At 44.2% G+C, this 22,098-nt stretch overlaps 1 protein-coding gene across 1 annotated transcript in view; it reads left to right on the top strand.

Annotated features, from left to right (window-relative positions):
- MYRIP (myosin VIIA and Rab interacting protein) overlaps positions 1-22,098 on the top strand; it is a gene marked incomplete at both ends in the record, with an annotated part of 178,112 nt that overhangs the window by 127,027 nt on the left and 28,987 nt on the right. Inside the window, 6 exons of the mRNA XM_080610525.1 lie at positions 58-194; positions 1,893-1,973; positions 3,381-3,478; positions 3,790-3,870; positions 5,427-5,576; positions 17,901-18,078. Coding sequence (XP_080466651.1) covers positions 58-194; positions 1,893-1,973; positions 3,381-3,478; positions 3,790-3,870; positions 5,427-5,576; positions 17,901-18,078 — 725 coding nt within the window. The remainder of the gene's footprint in view (positions 1-57; positions 195-1,892; positions 1,974-3,380; positions 3,479-3,789; positions 3,871-5,426; positions 5,577-17,900; positions 18,079-22,098) is intronic.

Here is a 22,098-nt window from a genome sequence, read left to right as displayed (position 1 = left end):
TTTCTGTTTATTTGTTGTAGAACCATTCCAAATATGTCGTTTATTTTTCTGTTTTAGGCTCCTAAGGACCCAGTCTCTGGATTGGTACTACAATAATGTCAAAAGCCGCTTCAAGTGTTTTGGAAGTGCCAAAGTCCTGAAGAACTTATACAAGAAGCATAGACTGGAGAGCGGAGGTTGTCCTGATGTAATAGGTGAGATTTCTTACTATAGAGTCATAGAATCCCAGACTGGTTTGGGTTGGAAAGGACCTTAAAGCTCATCCAGTCCCAACCCCTGCAACGGGCAGGGACACCTCACGCTAAACCATGTTACTCCAAGCCCCTTTGTCCAACCTGGCCTTGAACACTGCCAGGGATGGGGCAGCCACAGCTTCTCTGGGCACCCTGTGCCAGCGCCTCAGCACCCTCACAGGGAAGAGCTTCTGCCTTAGAGCTCATCTCAATCTCCCCTCTGGCAGGTTAAAGCCATTCCCCCTCAGTTTATCTACTTTAACACAGTGGAAAATCTGAGATAAATTCAAAAGAGATCTTTTTAAGGGTTTTTCTTTAAATCAAATACCTCAGTGAAGATTAAAAAGAGGTGAAGTGTCTGGAGATCTGTTTCTGAATTCAAAGAATGTTTCATCATAATTATGCCACTGATACAGAAGAACTGTTATCCTCAGTCTGTGAGGTAAATTGCAGTTTACAGTCTAGCCCGTGTTCCAAAATTTATCACAGTTCTGAGTAGTCCTTGAATGAGAAAGTGATTTTGCTTCCAACATTTGGCCTTAGAGCACATTTCCGTGGGGTTTGGAGCAGGACTTGGTTAAATGGGATACATTCAGTATCCAAGTTGACCAAAACTTCATTGTCCTCAGAGTTTTGCATGCTTAAGAGTCTGAAACTGGCCACATCTTATTTTTGTACTGATGTTTGTCAATGGTTCAAAGATGCCGATTAAGTATTGGTGGCACCCTTTAAAATGAAGAGACATGGCACAGTTCTCCCTTAACTCTGGTGTTACAATGTCTTGCCCATAAAAGTACTTGGAGATATGAAATGGGCTAGAACAAGTGGAGTTTGGCTTCTAGGGGGAAACAACCCATGCATTCAGTGCTGATTTGTTAGTCTTTTTGCTTTCTCTATATCAAATCCATTTTTCTAGGGAGTATTCCTTAACATTTGAGACCAAGTATGTCCAAAGGCAAGGAAATCCGTGCCAGTGAGGGCAGTTGTGGCACACGGAATTAAAAACTGTGAGGATGGATCCTTCAGAACGTGAATATCACGTGTTGCCTGTGCTTAAGCTGTAGTGTCACTGAGTTTGTCCTGGAATGGAAGTGTGAGCAATGCAGTGATGAGTTGCAATGGCATGTGCATTCTCTGTGAGACCTTTCTAAGGCAAGCCTTTGAGCCTAAATGTCATTGCTAACTTTCTTCTCCTCTCCGTGTGAGGGTTAGGTAAACCTTTTGTTCCCTTTGAAGATAAATACTAGGATATGTGTCTAGGGATTGGCTTATTTATACAGCGTTGCCCTTTAAAATGTAGACTCTATTTCAACCTCAAATGTCATATTAAAGGCAAATTCCCTGTACTTAACTTCTGCTGTGTTTTATACCTGGTAGCTTCTTCCCCTCCCTTTTTCACTGTACAAATAGTTTTCTGCATCCAAAATGCAAGGTCTTCCATATAAAAGCAGTCATGGTCTGTACAGAAGCTGCTGCAGTCATGATTTATACAAGAAGTTGGAAGAACTTTCTGCCTATCCCTCTGTGTGCAGTGCCACCATATCCTGAGTGAATATTCTAGCCTAATTCTATTCTAATTCTATATTCTATTCTAATCCTAATGCCTCAGCTGTTCAAGGGTATTATAGTAATTCACGGTACTGTCTTCTTTTGGAGCAGAAGGAGGGTTTCTTGAAGGCAGCTTTGAAAATGAAGGAAGCATTTGTGGCAGTGACTCTACATTCTACCGACAGACAGAAGGTATGCTGCTCAAAATGGTTCAACTCAGGCATTCAGCACAATACTAAAAAGCCTTTGTGTAACAAGCTGGGATATCTTGCTTTGGTATTACAACCAGTGCTAGTTTTTCTCAATATTCAGGTTTTGTTACTTCTCTCCTATTTCCTTTCCTGTGCTCCTGCATTTTTATATATTCTGTTGGTGTTATAGAATCATAGAATCATAGAATAGTTAGGGTTCAAAAGGACCTTAAGATCATCCAGTTCCAACCCCCCTGCCATGGGCAGGGACTCCTCACACTAAACCATGCCATCCAAGGCTCTGTCCAACCTGGCCTTCAACACCGCTAGGGATGGAGCATTCACAACTTCCCTGGGCAACCCATTCCAGTGCCTCACCACCCTTACAGTAAAGAATTTCCTCCTTATATCCAATCTAAACTTCCCCGTTTAAGTTGTAACCCGTTACCCCTTGTCCTGTCACTACAGTCCCTGATGAAGAGTCCCTCCCCAGCATCCTTATAAGCCCCCTTCAGATACTGGAAGCTGCTCTGAGGTCTCCACGCAGCTTCTCTTCTCCAGGCTGAACAGCCCCAATGTTCTCAGCCTGTCTCCATACGGGAGGTGCTCCAGTCCCTGATCATCCTCATGGCCTCCTCTGGACTTGTTCCAACAGTTCCATGTCCTTTTTATGTTGAGGACACCAGAACTGCACACAATGCTCCAAGTGAGGTCTCACGAGAGCAGAGTAGAGGGGCAGGATCACCTCCTTTGACCTGCTGGTCACGCTCCTCTTGATGCAGCCCCGGATACGGTTGGCTTTCTGGGCTGCGAGCTCACACTGAAGCCGGCTCATGTTCATTTTCTCATCGACCAACACCCCCAAGTCCTTCTCTGCAGGGCTGCTCTGAATCTCTTCTCTGCCCAACCTGTAGCTGTGCCTGGGATTGCCCTGACCCAGGTGTAGGACCTTGCACTTGGCTTGGTTAAACTTCATCAGGTTGGCATCAGCCCACCTCACAAGCGTGTCGAGGTCCCTCTGGATGGCATCCCTTCCCTCCGGCGTATCAACCGAACCACACAGCTTGGTGTCATCGGCGAACTTGCTGAGGGCGCACTCAATCCCACTGTCCATGTTGAATTTTCTTCTTGTGTTTCCCTCTGAATTCTAAAAGGAGAAACATAAAAATCCCGTGGTTTTTTTGTCTTTCATATTTACATCTCAGAAGTAACATAAAGATTGAGACCAATTTCTCTGCCTTCTGGTGTTTGTTTTCCTGTGCAGAATTATGGATTGAGGAAATGAACTCTGTCATGAGCAACCTAAGATTTTACTATATATCCAGAATATGAGCCTGAATTTTGGAGCTCCTCATGCAAAATGTGGATATGTAAAGAACATGGTGTTTTTATCTGATTCTTCACCTAGGGCACAGCATGATGGATACCCTTGCTGTGGCCTTACGTGTTGCAGAGGAAGCAGTGGAAGAAGCTATTTCGAAGGCAGAGACCTACAGTGACAGCCTGGTAACATTTAGCAAATATGAAATGTAGTAATTTAAATAGAACAGTTATGTTTCTCTTAATTTGGGTAGTGGTGCAAAAACAGATACAAAAGAAAACATATCTCATACCGTATCTCAAGAGTTGGGTGTGAGTTTCATGATCTTGTACCCAAGATGCATGTTGCAGTTCAAAGGTGACATGCGATGTAAGAACCTGTGATTTCTTTCACCATGCCAATAAGGGCATTTTACCCATTTCCTGATCTGTACCATTTCTGTGGAAAGGCTGTTTTTCTGTGATTTTAGCAACAACAGATAACCATTTTCATGCAGGACAAGCAGAATGAGGCTTGTTACTTGCAGGAACACAAGGAGGACCTCATAGAAGAGCTGGCCACAACCATCGTGCAGAAGGTATGGCACGCATTTTTTTCCCTAGCTTGTTTAATAGCCAAAACACAATCCTTTAGTCTGGTGAGCTTTAACCCTGCGAACAGCAAAAAGGGTGACACCAGTGTAGAAAGGAGAGTAGATGACAAGTTGCAACTTCAACTATCACACTATAGGCTTAATCAGCTACATCGGACAGAAATAAGCTTAATCCGGTGCCTAAGCTGTTGGCCTACAGCCTCAGAGCTGAGAGGTACCACTTCCTTAGATCTCTGATATCTTTTCTTGGAAGAGCAGGCTCCTGCTCCATGGAATTTTACATCTGTACTTCACTTCCCAAGAGGCACAAAGTTTTCCAGTGTAGAGAAGTATGGCCCCTGACCATACAGTCTACTGAGCTCTGCATCTGCAACACATACAAAGAAAACATTGGTCATTAAAACAGAGCTCTGGTAATGATGCTGTGAGAGACACCCGAACAATCACAGAGCCCTGCGTCTATTTATGTGGCTTTCTCTGGAAAGCTCATTGTTTTCCCTGTGAAGCTTGCAGTTGGCACTGATGCAGCAGAGAAATGGGGGCTAACAGGAGCAAATAATCGCTGAGTTTGTCTGGACAGTTTGGAGCAAGGAGGGACAAGCATGAAGAAAGTGCTCCTGAGCTCCCATGGTCAGTAAAGTAACCACTCTGCTGCGTTGGTCTCGCTCCATGCGAACTGAGCTAATTGCCACATCTGCATATGGGCTGTGGCATTTAACAATGGATGGGTCACATATAAGAAGATGAGTTTGCTGTTTGTTAGTCTTTAAAGAAAAACCAGAAGAGCAGCAGCAGCCCAATGGAAAATGATCTGCTTTCTTTTTTAATAGGCATAGTAGAAGCTTAATTCTGCTTATCAAGTATTTGATAGTCCAGAGCCTATCTCAGCCAAGCTGGAATTGCTACCACTTTAGTCAAAAGCTGCCTATCAAGGTATTCTGTGCCACAGAGCAATATTCTGTAGGTATTTTAAACTGGAGTCAGTAAAGTTGCAGAAATGAAGTGTGGCAGGATGTAATCTGTCAGTGTAGGGAGACAAGCAGCTTGTGTGATCTCTCTCTCCAGGCAATGTAGATTTTAGAAGCAAAAATAGTGCTTAAACACCCAAGACCTCTTCAATTTCAGCGGAATCCCATCTAGATGTCATGGGGACCTTTGAAATCCCCCTCACATCTGGTGCTTTGTGTTTCTTTGCAGACATTCTTGTCTGAGACGATAGCTGACACTTAGATACTGCTGATGTTTGAAGTGTTACTGTAGGAACAGGTTTCCACCTTCGTTTAATTCACCTCTGATGTTTCTGCAGGCATTGATCATGATTTATTGTATCAGTGCTTATGCGCTGACAAGCAGTATGGCTTCAGATAAGAAATGTATGCAAGGTGCCAGAATCATCTTTGCATGAACTGGAGTAAACACAAAGGGAAACTCAAATGTTCTTAGGCAGTTTGCCTTGAGACAGGGTTGATGTTTTTTCTCCATACGGCTCAGATTATTTCCCAAATACCCTTTCTTTTTCTCCTTTCCCCCCTACTTTACAGATTATAAAGAAGCAGAAGAGCAAAGCTGAGCAGGCTGAAGCTGACTTTGAATGGCCACCATCCAGGAGCAGTGGCCTGGCATCGGTTGCTGTCTCAGATCAGAGCATGCTGACTTTTCCAGGGAGCCGCAGGGGGTCCTACACGTTATGGGTGAGTGATGTATTGATGCTTTCTGCGGCACAAGACTGCAAGATTAAACTCATGGCTCAGTACACTTACTGCCTGCAATGGTGCTTAGATACTTTGAATCAGAGACTTACAGAATGGTTTGGGTTGGAAAGGACCTTAACATCATCCAGTTCCAACCCCCTGCCACGGGCAGGGACACCTCACACCAGACCAGCTTGCTCCAAGCCCCTGTGTCCAACCTGGCCTTGAACACTGCCAGGGATGGGGCAGCCACAGCTTCTCTGGGCACCCTGTGCCAGCGCCTCAGCACCCTCACAGGGAAGAACTTCTGCCTTAGATCTAACCTGAACTTGCCCTGTTTCAGTCTGAACCCATCACCCCTTGTCCTATCGCTGCAGTCCCTGATGAAGAGTCCTGCTCTGACATCCTCGGCATCCTTGTTCTTGCACAGAACAAGCATTAAACCTGTGTCCAGACAAGTTGCGGCTCAGTTGCGTTCTTTCCTAGCACGTAATGGGCCATGGAAGTACAGCACAGACATTGTGTTGTATTGGCGAGTGTGTTGGGGAGGGCTGTTTGTGATATGAGCAATCTCACTGCTTGATTTGAATGCTAACAGCACTCAATACCTTGGTGTTTTTTCCTTCAGTTTTTATGCTCACTCAGCTTTTATTTGGATTTTTGCAGAGTGTTGTATTTTCTTTTGTACAATATTAGATTTCTTTAATGTTTCTTTTCTCATTTGCCATCTTAAAGAAAACAGCCGTCAACAACAAAAAAGTGAAACCAACTGTAGAGCACTATTTGTCTTACACTAAAGAGTGTTTCCTCTTTCTTTCACTTACTTCTCAACACAAGCCTTTAGCTCCTGCCATAAAGCTGAAGAAAATCCGACAAGTTGCATTAGGAACGTTTTAAGAAGAACAGCAAGGGAAAAGAAGTGAAAATAAGCTATAGGCTTGGATAAGCTGCTTCACAGTAGGAGAGGGAGAACAGTCACAGATGAGTCCCAGTGCATTTTGATACAGTGGTTTAAGCTGCTGCTCCCAGTAACCACTTCTCCCCCACTGAGCAGAATCACCAGAACTGAATGTATGCTTTAGTTTCCAGCTAAGTTTGCTAGCATACACTGCAGTGAAGATAGATTGATGCCAGCATCTAAGACAGTGGGCCAGAATGGCCGAGATACAGTCTCACATTCTTGTCCCCACCTATTTCCAGATGGAAGGAGTAACGCCTTTACGCTGCTGCTGTAACCAGGTGTTGATCCTTGTTAACAGGTCAGGGTGAGCAGTGCTTTGCTCTGTAGCTCCTAGCCAATTTACTTGTGCAACGTAAGACTCAGAACAAGGAGAGTTAATTTTCTGTGTAACTCAGCTGAGCTTTCTGGAGTGTAAGGACAGGACCTGGGGGAACACGCTGCTCAGATCCTCAGTTTTATTACACTAGAAGCCTGTTGTTCTTCTGCATTTGGGGAAATAACCTCAAACTCAACACATTTGAACAGGTTGCCCAAAGAAGTGGTAAATGCCCCATCCCTGGCAGTGTTCAAGGCCAGGTTGGACGGGGCTTGGAGCAACCTGGTCTGGTGGAAGGTGTCCCTGCCCATGGCAGGGGGTTGGAACTGGATGAGCTTTAAGGTCCCTTCAACCCAAACCATTCTGTGATTCTAAATTCTGTTCAAAAGTAACAAGTTTCAGTTCCATTTTTTTTTTGCCAGAGGGGGCTCATGGGTTTGAGAAATAGTAGTCATTGTGCAAGATACTGCCTTAGCAGAAATGTCGTGCTAAGGGAAGAAAAGCTGCAACAAACAGCTTCAAAACTCCTGCTTCCATCAGTCAGTACTAGAGACCCAGATGTGTTGTACAGTGCTTCGTAAGGATTCTCCTACCTCTTTATTGGGTCTGTCATCACATTTGTCACTGTTTGGTTCAATTGCCATCCCATGGTGCGTTAAGAAACAAGACTGAATTTGACCATTTGCCATGACACCTGGCAAATAGATTAGTACTTGAAGCAAGAAGAAGCAGGGTAGATTAAATGAAAGGGAACAAGAAACACGATGAAGATAGACATGCAGAGGAAAGGGAGGTAAGGATAGCAGATCTTAAGGCAGGTAGGATTTCATCATTTGGAACTGGAAATTTATCTGTCTTATGTGTAGAAGATAACACGTGTGGTTTCTCTAGCACAGTAAAGCTAGCAGCATACAGTTACTTATGGCAGTTGCATGCTTTAACACTGGCCTTTAGAAACCCGTGTTTGTTACTGCATTGCATTTGATTACAGTGGGAGCTGTAATAATCCCAGCTATGGCTGTGTGGTTATACCTGCCAGGCAATTTTTCTTTTAATCTCTATGTGCAGCTCATCTGTATCAACCAGAAGCATCCAATGGGCTCTGGAAGCCCTGCATTACCTCCCTGCTCATCCAAAATCACTTGCTTTGAAATCATCGTTAAATAAGTTAAAACTGCCTCTTTGTAGCATGTAGTAAATGCTGCATGCAGGGAACTTGGGCTGTGTAAGCTGGGGGCAGCACGGTGCCAGGGGACCAGCTGCATGAGACCTGCTTGACTGGAGCAGAACCTACTGGTCTTCGTATTAAGGAACACACACACACACAATATTGCTGGTTGTTTAACTGCAGTGCTGTGGTGTGGTAGTAACTATAGATACTCTCATTTCCTTTCCTTCCCCTCTTAGAATTCTTTGAGGTCCCTTTGCCCATGCTAAAAATAGTGATACAAGGTTGAATATTTTATTTCCCTATCCCACAAAAAGAGATGGATGGCACCTTCTGTTCCTCATTACCAATAAGCAAAGGCTGTACAAAGTTGGGATAGGAGGAGCTTAGAGCAGTGGGAGGATGCTTCTCTGCTTTCTCAGTCCATTTACCCCCATAGATCACTGCCAGTGAGAGCGAACAACCGCTTGGCATATTGTATCCCATCCAAACATTGATGGAATGCAGGCATCCTGGTGCGTTCTGAGTGCTGTATTAGTGGTCTTTATTTTACAGCTGAAAGATTGCATATCTAAACAGCAGCTCATCCATAATTTATAGTGCATAAACCAGCTAGGGATATAGGGAAAAGGAGGATTTCATTAAATACACATTATGGTGCACCTCAGAGGAAGCAGAAATTTACTGGTTAAGCTCATTATAAGATCCACAGTGCATTGACAGTGGTTTATTTGTTCTTTCTGTTCTCCTTTGATTTGTTCTGAAGAGAAGGAGGGCTCCGCATGCCTGAGGTCCAGCACTGCCTTGGAAACCCCTGGGGCTCTGCAGCTTCTCTTTACCTTTGTAGGTTTGTCTGAAACCAGTCTTTGAAAACCTTTTTGAGGAGGAATCCTGTCCTACAAGACAGTGGCAGAGCTATTTCACACAAGGGAGGCACAACACTGTAGGAAGTTGACACCAGCTGACATCACTTCTTCCCTGTCAACAGCTGTGTATCAGAAATACGTCTAATTGATAATGTGTCATGTCATAGGGAAGATGGAGCTTTTAGCTTTTATCCATGAGCTGGGATCCGAAGGTGTCACAAAGTCTGTTGCTGAGACCTACTTGCAATGAGGCAGGCATGAAGCCCGTCAGCCGGATCCTGATGGGTAATTTAATGTCTTTTTTCCTTCCAGAAGAAGCCAACTGCAGCGCTACCTTCTCTGCACGGAATGGGAGAGAACAGTGCACCTTGAATGGAAAAGCACTTGGTAGTTCAGCAAATGATGGGTCATTTTCCATTAATATTTATTATGAGAAGATCAAACTATCTCTAAGTACATTCCAGGTTACAAATCTTACTGTCATCTGCTGACTTTGCAGGTGTAACATTGTACTCTCGCTGCAAAAGTAATCTGGATTTCAGGTCGAGACAGTCCCGTCCATAGTAATGGGGCTGCTTTTCCTCCTTCCACTGCAGCAGAAGGATACAAGTGCTTTTCCAATTCTCACTCAGCAATTAGTGCCACACTTTAAGGCTTCAGGTGGCCAAATAACGAGTAAAAGGTGATTGACAGCATTATCCTTTTGAACTTGCTTGTGTAGTGTGAGTTTGGTTGAGATGTATCTCTAGCAGAAGATTACTGGGTTTTTTTGTTTCATAATACTATTCATGCACTTGACAGCCATCCAAGAAGACAGTTTTGGATGCTGGGTATATGATCAAGCCCATGAAGGCCTAAATTCAGCTGTATTGCACTTACTGCCAGCAAAGCAAGATAGGTTTTAAGACATGAAATGGAGTAGAAGAGAGAACAGAGAAGAGCGGTCATTCTGCAATGTTCTTTTGCAAATAGTTTAGGTCATGAATTGTTCTCTCCACTTTATTTTGTTTTATCTCATTTTCAAGATGCTATTGTAACGTACTGTTGGGTATCACAAAGCTTGAAGGTCTGACTTCAACCCTGTGATGCTCAGAGCTGGGCTGCCTGACAAATCTGACTTTCTTACTTCCTTTTTAGATGAAACCAGGGTGCATATTGTCACAGCGAGAAGCAAATAAACACAGAACACTTCAGGCTTCTTCTGTCAAGTGGGCGTTTGAGTAGGTGGTACAGTGATTCTTGCTGATGGGTGAGCGCTCTGCTGAGCACAGCTTTGTAGATGAGGGTCAGCACAGCACATGAAAGGCTGTGCAGGGCACTGAGCAACCTAGAAATTAGTGAGAAAAAGGAATAATCGTGTTCGGAAAGAGCATTGTCTTGAAAAAGCCCCCAAGAAGTGAGTTTGTGTGTGAGGCTCCAGTTAGACTGGAGACCAAAATGCCAGCTCCCCTCCTTCCATTCACCTTTATACACATGCATTCTGCCGGTGGGGTACGCTAGTAGTGACTTAGAATCATGATGTCCTACAGCAGACCCAGGGATCTGGCCTTTGCAGTTGCTCAGCTGTCTCATATGTAAATAATAGGGTAATACTGTCATAACTGGATGCTGGCTGAGCTCTCAGGATCTTCACATGGAAGGTGTGACACAACTGGGAAGCATCTCCCGTGTTTGGGTTTTGGTGGGGGTTTTTTAAGAGATGTAATTGAATATTCCAGGTTAGGGAGGAGGGAAAAAGAGTTGGCCATGGGGAAACATGAGAGGAACACTAACAGCTAAAGGAATAAGGGTACCTTGTAAAGGTACTACTTAGATTACAGTTGCATTGGTACATCTGTCCTCTACTCCTAAGCACCCAGTAACTGATTTACCACAAACTTCTATAGGCTTGTTCACATAAATCCATTACATTAATTGAACTATGGTATTTTATGCTCCTAGCACTTTCCTAAATGGTTAGCCCCATAAGTGCCATAAATGGATGCTTATATTCTGGAACCAATATTTAAATATCCCTTATTATTGCAACCAAAGCAATAGCATTATCACATGTGGGGCCTGCTTATTATTTGGGGGAAGGAGGGAAGTCCCTCAAACACTATGCATTATACTTCTATGTGGTGATGGGTAGAGCTGATTGCATCCTCAGCAGCAATGGGTTTGCTGGGGAATAACCTCCTGCCTGCCTCTCCTCGTTGCAGCCCATCTCTGAATCCTCAAGGTCAGCTAATCCAAACTGAACCAAAGCCAGGTGTGGCTCTGTATGTTGAGACGCAGCTGCACAGTTCATCCTCTTGATGAACTGAGCATTAGTTTTGTACTCCTCTTAAAGGACCAATGCTTTTAGGGGGATCGGCTGTCTGAGAGGCCAATAGAAGGATGGCAAAGCATCCAGTGCAGCCAGGCTTTGTCTGTGTCAGTAGTGAACAGCAAGCCAGCTTGTGCCGACCCTGGAAGGAGAGATGCTCTAAGGTTTTCGCAGGAGAGGGAGCAGCCCTCTCTGCTTTCTCCCAGCCTGCTATTCATGGATTTGCCCTGATGGCTGGGAGATTCTAACCACGGTTTGGGTCAGGGCATGAAGGAGGGAGTTTTCTTTCAGCTCAGTATGAAAATCTATTCATCTGCCTGGTCTTGCCCTTTTTCAGAAGCCATGGGGTTGTTAACATAAAGGATTAACTAAGGAACAGATGCTTGAAACCCTTGGTATTTCACTCGCACTGCTAAATGTCTGGACTGCATACATTTGAGCAGAGCAAAAATCACTTCCAGGGATAAATAGGCTGTGGTAGAGTGGCACCATTCCCAGGCTCATGCTGTCTCTTCCTGGTGTGGGAGCTTACTTAGCAAAGGATGCATGTGGTGGTGATGCTTAGGGATTGCGACTGTATTTGCTCAGGTGGGTGGGACGTGTTGGTTCTGTCTGTGTATTAATTGCATTCACAGAGTGTTTCTGCTGCACTGCTAGTATGGCTATAGAACTTGTGGGTGAGAAGAGGGGATGGATAAGGTTGCATCAAGTCACCTGTGTTTTGCTGTCAGTTCTAGGCTGCTTCCCTAGAAGAAAATCTACTCTAAATAAGGGTAGGATGAACTACAGTTTTACTGGTTAAACCAGACTGAAAAAATAGGATGAAATAGGAGGGAAGTGAGGAGAAAAACATGGGGAATCCAGAATATCCTTTCTGGAGTTCAGTCGGTTGCTTTTAGGACCTATTTTGAATTAGCATTTGGGCTTCTCTTTAGAAGAAAGAGGAATTCCCCATCCTCCTTCACCTTCTGAGGGAGGATGTAGAGCAGAATCTGTATCTTGTCTCTCTAAACAATATGCGTACATATGAGAGAGTTATTCAGGGTAAAGAATCCATAGATTATCAGCATTAGACTGAATATTCACAAGTGTGTTTTGTAAAAAGTTGTTCTCGCTTTTGGTTCCTCATTTGGGTTTTCTTTATTCGGTGTTCAGAATCATGAGCTTGTATGTTTTTATAGACAGAAGATGGAGTATTTATTGAGTAATAGGAGCGAGTGCATGTGATTACCTTTTATCCACTCCTTCAGTCTTTAATCTTCAGAAACCCCATACTCTTTTTCTTGTCTTCACCAGCCAGCAATGAAACAGGACTGTGTATCCGGGGCTGCATCAAAAGCAGCGTGAGCAGCAGGTTGAGGGAGGTGATCCTGCCCCTCTGCTCTGCTCTCGTGAGACCTCACTTGGAGCATTGTGTGCAGTTCTGGTGTCCTCAACATAAAAAGGACATGGAGCTGTTGGAACAAGTCCAGAGGAGGCCACGAGGATGATCAGGGGTTGGAGCACCTCCTGTATGGAGACAGGCTGAGAACATTGGGGCTGTTCAGCCTGAAGAAGAGAAGCTGCGTGGAGACCTCATAGCAGCTTCCAGTGTCTGAAGGGGGCTTATAAGGATGCTGGGGAGGGACTCTTCATCAGGGACTGTAGCGATAGGACAAGGGATAACGGGTTAAAACTTAAACAGGGGAAGTTCAGTTTGGATATAAGGAAGAAATTCTTTACTGAGAGGGTGGTGAGGCACTGGAATGGGTTGCCCAGGGAATGCTTCATCCCTGGCGGTGTTGAAGGCCAGGTTGGACAGAGCCTTGGGTGGCATGGTTTAGTGTGAGGTGTCCCTGCCCATGGCAGGGGGTTGGAACAGGATGATCTTAAGGTCCTTTCCAACCTTAACTATTCTATAGTTCTATGCAAAAACGATTCCTTCTAGTGCTGGCCCAGTACAAGATGAAGGCTGTTCTTTTCATCCATTCATGCAGCAGAAATCCCCTGAAGAGGGATGAAGAAAAGAGAATAATAATGTGTCTTGTATTTCTTTAGAAACCAGCATCTCACAGCAGATGCCAGCAGGCAGGATTCAGTGGGGAACTCATCCAACTCAAGCGTTTGAGGGTGCCTGTCGATACCGTAACTGTGTTTTGCAGGCTGTGCTGTGCTGCTCAGCAATCCGGTGTGCCGTGACCGTACCCATGACATGTTGGGCTGCAGTGCCATCTGCTGATGTCCTCACTCATTGCAGAACAGCAGTGGCGCTACTTTAGTGTCTGACTGCGAACATACAGGGCAGCCTTGTAATTAATCACAAGTAAATACACCCAAAATAGCACCAGGCTGACAGGGTTTCTTCTGTTGAGGAACCAGAATTTCTGGTTGAAAAGGTGCCTGTGTCTGTACCTGGGAGGGTTGGGTCTTCTTAAGCTTTCGTGTCTTATAAATCAGGACCAAAGCTCCCACATTCCTGCCTTCTCTTGAAAATCATATTCAGGCTGCTCTATGATTGGGATGCTTCTGGAAAATAGACTGGGTTAGTTCTTTTGCCCTGAAATCTTGTTGCTGTCCTAGTCTGTAGGCAGCTGGTGAAGATTCAGGGCCATGGCTCCTCCATTTGGGCAGTAAAGATCCCTTGTTGCGATGCAGACTGATCCAAGAGCTGATTTGGGTAGCTGGCCTTTCCTCCAGGACTTCCCTGTGTACGCACACAGGGAAATGCCGTGGAGCACCAGCCCACAAGCAGGCTTCTCAATCCTGTTCCCTTACGTTCGGTGTTTTGTTTCTTATGCAAATATCCACAAGGGAAAAGTACTCCCTATGGATCTACAGATAGGCTGGGACCTCTTTGTGCAAGGGAGGCACAAATCATAGAATCATAGAATCCCAAACTGGTTTGGGTTGGAAAGGACCTTAAGATCATCCATTTCCAACCGCCTGCCATGGGCAGGGACACCTTACACTAGAGCAGGTTGCCCAAGGCTCTGTCCAGCCTGGCCTTGAACACTGCCAGGGATGGAGCTTGTGCTGCCAGCCAAAGGTAAGTGCTGCAGTGAAGTCAGCAGCACAGCCAGGAGTGTACATAGGTTTGTAGCCTCTGCTGAAGCCCATGCTATAGCTGTTTAGAGTTCTTGCAGTGTAACCTCACACCAAATAACTACCTGTCTAGTTTGCTTTTAATTGCAAAAGCAGCAAAGGGAAGTATCCAAGTCATTTGCTTTTCAGATAGAGTCATCAGTCAGGCTGGTAACTGCTTGGAGGTAAACTTGTGCGCAAACATTTGCTTTTGTGCTCTGAAAAAATGGCCAGTTTCCACTAATGTCGACTGATCTGTTCTCATGGCAGGATATATGCTTCTGTCCTGTTTGTACACTGGGCTTGGCTATTGACATTCCTGTTTTGTGTCGTTATCGCTGTTACCAGTCATTTGAACTGCCCTCAGGGGTGAATTCTTACACTTTCTTTCCACCCATACCTGTCTCTGTAAAGCACAATTCTGTGTGCCCTGCTGTCCCTATCTAAAACTAACTTTCGGAACAGGAAATAACCTAATCTTCTACTTCCATTGATTCTTTTTCATTTGGGCTTATTAGAACGCTGTCACTTCTTGAGCATTTAAATCCCTCCTGATACAAGAGAGCATCATTTCACCCTTTGTCAGGAGCTGAATGCAGGGGTCCAGCCAAGCTGTTTTAGCTTGGTATTGCTTTTGTCTCCATGAGCCTTCTGACGTTGAACCCTATCCAGTGAGAAGTGGTGGTACTTCTAAGAGATCAGTCCAAGATAGATTTCATTAGAAATCCACATAACGTGTAGACAATTGCTGAGGATGGCCTCAAGCCAAGCTTTGGAGGTACCAAAATCTTTTCTCCTTGCTGCATTTGGAGGGATTTTCCCAAGAATTAGCAGTAGTTCCTGCCTAATACCAGTTTCCTGCTCTCCACTGAGTTGATAGAAACTGTGGAGACCTATTTTCCTCTGACCTGACCTAAAAGTTTCGGCGTGGTTTAGATCAGCTTGTTTGGATAAGCTTATTTGAGAGCCTAAGCTGCTATAGCACATGGACTCTTTACTTTCTTTTCTGTGCTTCCTTGGTTTTCACTGCTGTTTGTCCATCAGGCCCTTCATGCTCATCTTCTCCTTTTTAAACCTTTCAAGCTATTGTGCATCTTCTAGTCCTTCTGAGACACACAACCATAGAATGGTTTGGGTTGGAAGGGACCTTCAAAGCTCATCTGGTCCAGTCCCCTGCAATGAGCAGGGACATCTTGAACTAGATCAGGTTGCCCAGAACCACATCCAGCCTGGCCTTGAATGTCTCCAGAGATGGTTCATCCATCATCTCTCTGGGCAACCTGTGCCAGTGTTTTGCCACCCAAATTCTGTAGTATAGATGCACCTGAACTAGCTTCAAATTGCTCCGGCAGTGCTGGGAGCAGCATTCCTGTGGAAGCACGGGTCACTGAGCTCCTTCCCTGGGTTTTGTAGGCCATGCCAAGTTCTGTGTTGTCAGGGCTAGCCTGCTCTCTCAGGTGAGCTGGGAGCTAAGTGCAGACACTGCATCCCTGGGCTGTAGCCTTTACCGTGATGTTTATGAAGCAGTGACTACACAGGCAAAAAAGCTGCCATTTAAACAAAACACGAGGAAAGTTGTCAAATCGACAGATTTTACATGAGAAAAAACATGTTCTTTTCATTCTCTGAACCCAGGTTTTTATTACACAAACTACTTAAGGTTTTCCTGCGGTTTTTCTTCTCCTAATGATTCAGTTATTTAAGTAATAAGGGAAAAGAGGTACTAGTGGTTAAACTGTAGGATATCCCTTCTTCTGGGTTCTTCAGCATCTCTTATCTCTATGTGTTTGCCATATAAGTGGGAAAGGAATGTGCCCTGAGGGAATAGTCTTGGTACTGTGAAAACATGACACCGCTAACAACTTGCTGGTTTCAGTACATAACAACTTGCATACAAAGATATCAGAGGATGATATCAGATATCAGATGGCAGACATGAACTGGACCCAATTGATTGGAAGGATGGGAAGTTCAGTAATTCTGGCTTACAAAGAAGTGAATAGTTTGGGCTCCAAATTTGTGGTGGGATCGCTTATGTTGTCCATATATCCTAGGATGAAATCCAAGTTAACAAACAACTTCCTATAGCAAAACAATTTATGTACCTGTTTGTATTAGATTAATAACCCTTTTAGAGGGTTAAGGAGGGTTTGGATGGTCTTGATCAGGTGAAGATCTATTTTGAGGTTTGAAACAACCCAAATGCACACTTGAATGTAGTTGGTTTGTAAAAGTGACTCATTTAAAAGATTCCCTATGATAAAATCATACAGTACTATGAGCTTACTGTTAGTAGTTCGCATCACTGAATTTGAAAGGAAAGACTCCAATGCATCACATTAGGACCTGTGTCTTTGCATGGGCAGGATTAGCCACGTAATGTGGTCATTGTAGTTACAGGAAGATTTGATTCTAGGGCAGTAATTCTGGCTTTCCTGCGGAGTTCAAAAGCCAAACTAAACCCCAGTGCTTAATGGTGCTTCTCTTTACTGAGTCTGCTATGAAATTACACTGCTGAGCCAAGGAGGCAGGAAGATCTGAAGTTAATTAAATCTTCTGGCATAGCACATGGTCCCACACAGGAGCATTTCAGATGGAAGAGCGGCCAGTAAAGTGGTGTAGGTGCTGCTTTCAAGCCAGCGGGACTCCCAGCAATGCTTGTGCTGCCCTGGGAATGGAATGGACTTCAAAGAAGTAGCTGAAGTTATCCTTTTCCTCATCTGCACCAGTGCAAGGCAGGGCTCTGCTGCAGGCAAAGACTGGCCCTGTTGGCATTAACAGGTTTAGTTAATAATTTATAACACATAATTTGAAGATCAGATTTGAGAGTGCCAACTTGGCCTGCAGAAAGAAGTTGAGCCATTTGAAAGCATATTTCTTAATGAAACTCTGGCCCGTGCAGGCAGTCTTTTACCAACTTTGTTATGAAGGCCAAGACTGAGGTTTTGACTCATAAAGAGGTTATGGGGAAAAAGCTTCTTAAAGCTGGTCAGATTTAAATGTGACTTCTGTAATAGACCCAGGTGCCTCAGCCATAACTACTTATGTAGATCCAAAGGAAAGCATCTTTCCCTCAGTCAGGGCTCAGTAACAACCCCACCAGTAATATACCTTGAAATGTCGCCCTCTTAGAGATAAATAGATATGCCCAGCATACTGTGTTATCCATATGTCCTAGCAAACAAAGGAATTCTGCGTTAAAATAATGTGTTTCTGGGGAACAGGCTGTTTGTTTGCTTTATCTTGTCATTTTTAACTTCTGCAGATTGTTACAGCAGATGGGCTGTTGAGCCAACAATAGATCATCGTGTCTCACCACGATGGGATCTCTTTCTGGCTAGCTTGAGTCGAAGCAGTTAGATACCAGTCCTCACCAAGCACATTCCTAACAGCTTCACCTTAATTATTTCTTTCCATCTGGTCCATGGTGGTATAAACAGTTTCCTGCCTCCTTGCATCGCATCACAAATGCATGTAAATAAGCAATCTAGTGCTGAAACAATTCTTTTGAGCACATTAAATTCTACCTACGCGTGCCAGCAGATCCCCCCTTCCATGTGTAACTGAATACTCAATTATGCTAAAGAGGTTGATAAGTTATTATTTCTATCTTTACATTATGCTTTTTGGCTTTTATTCCCACAGAGGTCTCAGTCTGCGTTCTCCCTGGCTAGTGAAGATATGCCCAGTAAAGGACTCGACCCTGCGTCATCTGTGACTGAGGCCCTTTGGAGGCAGCAAAAAGGCCACTTGAGGAAGCAGAAGGAGCGCAAGCTCTCTGCGTTACCCAGCTGGAAGAGTGTGGACAGGCTAAATGAAACAAGTAAATATTTCTAGTACGAATAAGATTCTTTTCTTTGGTTCTTGCTCACATATGGAATAAATATGACTTAAACTAAGGACCTTCTCCAGGGGATTCCTGCTGACCTCTGTGCTCGCAGGGGTTACATGTAGAAATATCTATGCGATGATGCTGAATGTCCTGGTTTCATTTGGCTGTGACACTGCTTATCTTACCTTTTTCTTTCTTTTCCTCCAAGAACAGATTCAAAAGTTGGGCCTTTGGGGAGTTTATTTTGGACCGTTAGGAAACATCAGGAATCTCATTTGGGTGAATTTCAGAGCTAAGACACAAGGGCCAAGCAGCCCTTCTTTGTCACTTGATTATCTGTCCTCCAGTTGAAGGAGTTTGCAGCTGCCCTTGGGATCCCTTCTGTTGCACAAGTTAACTGTTCATGAGGTTACATGGTGAACCAAACGGTGAAATAACTCACATTTAGGATTCCCCCCTGCACCTTTATTTTCAGTCCCAATGAATTCGCCAGTGCAGTGTTCTCTGCAATGCTGCTAGCTGCTGCTTCCACACAGGTTTGAGGAAGCTGTATGAGTAGGAACTTCACAGACCAGCAGCTTCCCTGGATCTGCCCTCTCTGCATTAGTTACGGATGTGAATATGGATAATGGCTGGTAAGCAGCTTCCTAAATCAGCCCCATTCCTGAATGAGCACCCTGGGATAGAATGCAATTTCCTGCTTGCTTCAAAATAACATAAGTACAGTCTGTCTCTGAAAAGGGTGGTTCCTGCTCTTGCAGGGATCCCATTTCCACCACCTGTTATGTTCTGGTTGTAGTGTTCATGAAGCCACAGGAGTGTAGCACCAGGCAGCAGCCACACAGTAGAGTTGTTCAGTTCTCACCTACACAGCAGCACAAGGGGAAGGCTGCTCACTGCAGCAGCAGCCCCTGCCCCCAGGTGATGGGGAACAGCAGAGCTATCCTATCTGCTGCTGTTGTCCTCCCATGACAGAGTCTGCTTGTTCCTGCTGTTCCAGCTTGCAACAGCTGTAGAGCCCATCTGATCCTTGTAGCAAATTGCTTCATGGAGCTAAAGAAGCAGAAAACTTCTCTTTTGTACGGTGAATTTACTGCTGCTGTTGTTCCCGCAGCTGGCGCACTAGGCACTGGCAAGCAGAAGCAGCCACAGTGTGTGTGTAGGTATAGTGGGGAGCAGGGATGAGGGCTGCCCATCAGTTCAATTCAATTCGTTTATCTGTAATGCTAGTTGATAACGTGGGAGACTGCCAATTAAACAGTGTCAATACCCCTCCTCCCTTAACAAAAGAAAGTAGTTATAACTCCAAAGTAGTTGTAAAGTAGTGCTAAAACCTGACTTAACTAAGTATGCATTACTTTGTGAACTGCTCATTCAGAAGTGTTTTCCTGGGTATTTTAGTGGAAGGCCTGTTTTCAGTAAAGCCGTTTAATTGGGTGCTTAAATCTAAGAACCCACTTCAATCCCATTGAATTGAACTGCTGAGCAATTTAGTACTGAACAATTGCTTAACCATAACAGAATGACAAGTTGACCCAGTTTCCTTTCAGGTGCTCTATTCAGAGGATTTGTTCTGCTTCTTTCATCTAAGAGCCACATTTGTGATGAAATTGTGGTGCCCATTGAGCTTATAGTAACTAGTTGATTGTGCTAGTGTGTGTAAAAATGATCTCACCTATGCAGTAGTAAGCAGCTCTATGTTAGGATACAGAAAATGAAAGAAACCACAACCAGGAATTTGGAGTGGTAACAGCAGTGGGATTTTTAGTCATGTAGCCGAAAAAGCAGCTCACAGTTTATTTTGGCTACCATTTGCACTGGTTTAAATGATGGCTCAAGAGCCAAGTCATGAATTTGGGGGGTTTCCCCTTTACCAATCGTTTCACAATGATAATTCTGATTAATTTTCATTTTCACATGGATAAATTCTAGTGTATGAGCAAAGAATTGTGTGCAAAAGCCATTCCTTCAAGTAGGTGACTTTGTTTTGGATAATCAGGAGGGAACATTCTATGATTCTATGAACATGTGGCATTACTTGAAGCTGGGATAAAACTGAGTCAGCTTTCTGACTATAATGTACTCAGTGGCTTTCCTTTCCACTCTGCTGAGTAACGTCTCTGAGTAACTGTTGATGTGATCTACTATGCTCCTGGCCCTTCTTCAGGTAACTGAGGATGTTTGAGCAATTCTCATGTGGTGTTGCTACACAAAACAAGGGGATATGGTTTGGGAGAGAAAGAGACTGTGGCATTCCTGTGGCATACACTGCATTCCATTAGTGTAATGTGGTGCAGCTGACTTCAGTTCCTGTTGGAGATCTAGATCTTGCAGAAGTGTTTGCTTTGATTGAAAAACAGTGCTTTAAAGAAAGGTCTTCTTTCTCTCAAGAGAAACCTATGCTTAGCTTGGTGGGCATAGTTGTAAAAAGCAAACAAGCAGAAGCTCCTTATGCTTGATCGCTTGTGTTCTTTTTTTGTCCAAAATCAGCTGTTACAATGAAGAGCTTTTAGTTCTCCCTAGAGACCTGACTTCAGCTGTATCCTCGGCTGGTCACTGCTGCAAGAAAACTATTCCTATTTTGCTTTCTTTTGAAGCAGGAGGAGCAATTTTAGTGATGTCTTTTCTCAAGGTCTTTTAATCAGCATGAAATTTAGGAAGTGAAAACAAGCCGAAAGGACTCAAATGAGTAACAAATACAAAACCTGTTGTCTTTCATAGCTGGCGTTTAATTACCTTTGATTTATTGCTTCTCTCTTGTGGGGGTGTTTTGGTGGTGCTGCTGCACCACAGACCTTTCTTCTTGTTATCTTTTAAAGTAAGCCCGCCTTCTTACTGCAGATTGTTCTTTAGGAACAATTCCAGGGGGCAAGTCATCTTCATGAGCTCCAAGTATTTGCCACCATGTGATGCAAGATGCTTGAGGATCATCTACAACACAATCTGGATTTTACTTTGTCCATTTTTTAATAGTGATATTCTCTTTATAGGTTTGGAAAGCTGATAGTTTGGCGGTTGGACTAGAAGAGCTTTGAAGGTTCTTTTCAACCCAAACCTTATTCTATGGACTATTCTAGGATTCTATAATAAGTATTTTTACAGTTTTCTGGAAATGGCAGATTTGAACCCATGGAAGGAACCTGCAAGGCTGAAAAGCCGTTCAGGAGGTTGAGATTACTGTGTAGATCCATGGCATTACATATTCTGTCTGCTGCTGTGGGAGTCATCCCACATTCACATTTCCCATGAAGGGACATTTCAAGTTTGACTGGAAATGGCCTAAATTTAGAAGCAAAACAAAGCTAAACAGCACTTTTTGACCATATTTGTGCCATTTTAATTTTTTTTTCCTGTCAGAATTGTAAAACATACTCTGAACAAGTGTAAAAACACGAGAGCAGCAGTGCTTGGGTCAGACTAAAAGCTTGTTTAGTCTAGGGTACAACAGCAGCAGCAACAGTAACTGTAAGCATGAGCCTAGGAAAGGTTAGAATAGAATCGCAGAATGGTTTGGGTTGGAAAGAACCTCAAGATCGTCCAGTTCCAACCCCCCTGCCATGGGCAGGGACACCTCACACTAGACCATGTCACCTAAGGCTTTGTCCAGCCTGACCTTGAACACTGCCAGGGATGATGGAGCACTTACCACTTATTGGGCAACCTGTGATAGCGCCTCAGCACCCTCATGGGAAAGAACTTCTGCCTTAGATCTAACCTGAACTTCCCCTGTTTCAGTTTGAACCCATCACCCCTTGTCCTATCGCTACAGTCCCTGATGAAGAGTCCCTCTCCAGCATCCTTGTAGCCCCCTTCAGACACTGGAAGCTGCTCTGAGGTCTCCACACAGCTTCTCTTCTCCAGGCTGAACAGCCCCAATGTTCTCAGCCTGTCTCCATACGGGAGGTGCTCCAGCCCCTGAGCATCCTTGTGGCCTCCTCTGGCCTTGCTCCAACAGCTCCATGTCCTTCTTATGTTGGGAACACCAGAGCTGCACACAGTGCTGCAAGTGGA

This window comes from Psittacula echo (genome assembly GCF_963264785.1).
Source record: "Psittacula echo genome assembly, chromosome: 2".
In the NCBI taxonomy this organism is placed as follows: domain Eukaryota; kingdom Metazoa; phylum Chordata; class Aves; order Psittaciformes; family Psittacidae; genus Psittacula; species Psittacula echo.
Note: the sequence above shows the minus strand (reverse complement) of the source record. Positions and strands in the feature narration are given on the sequence as shown.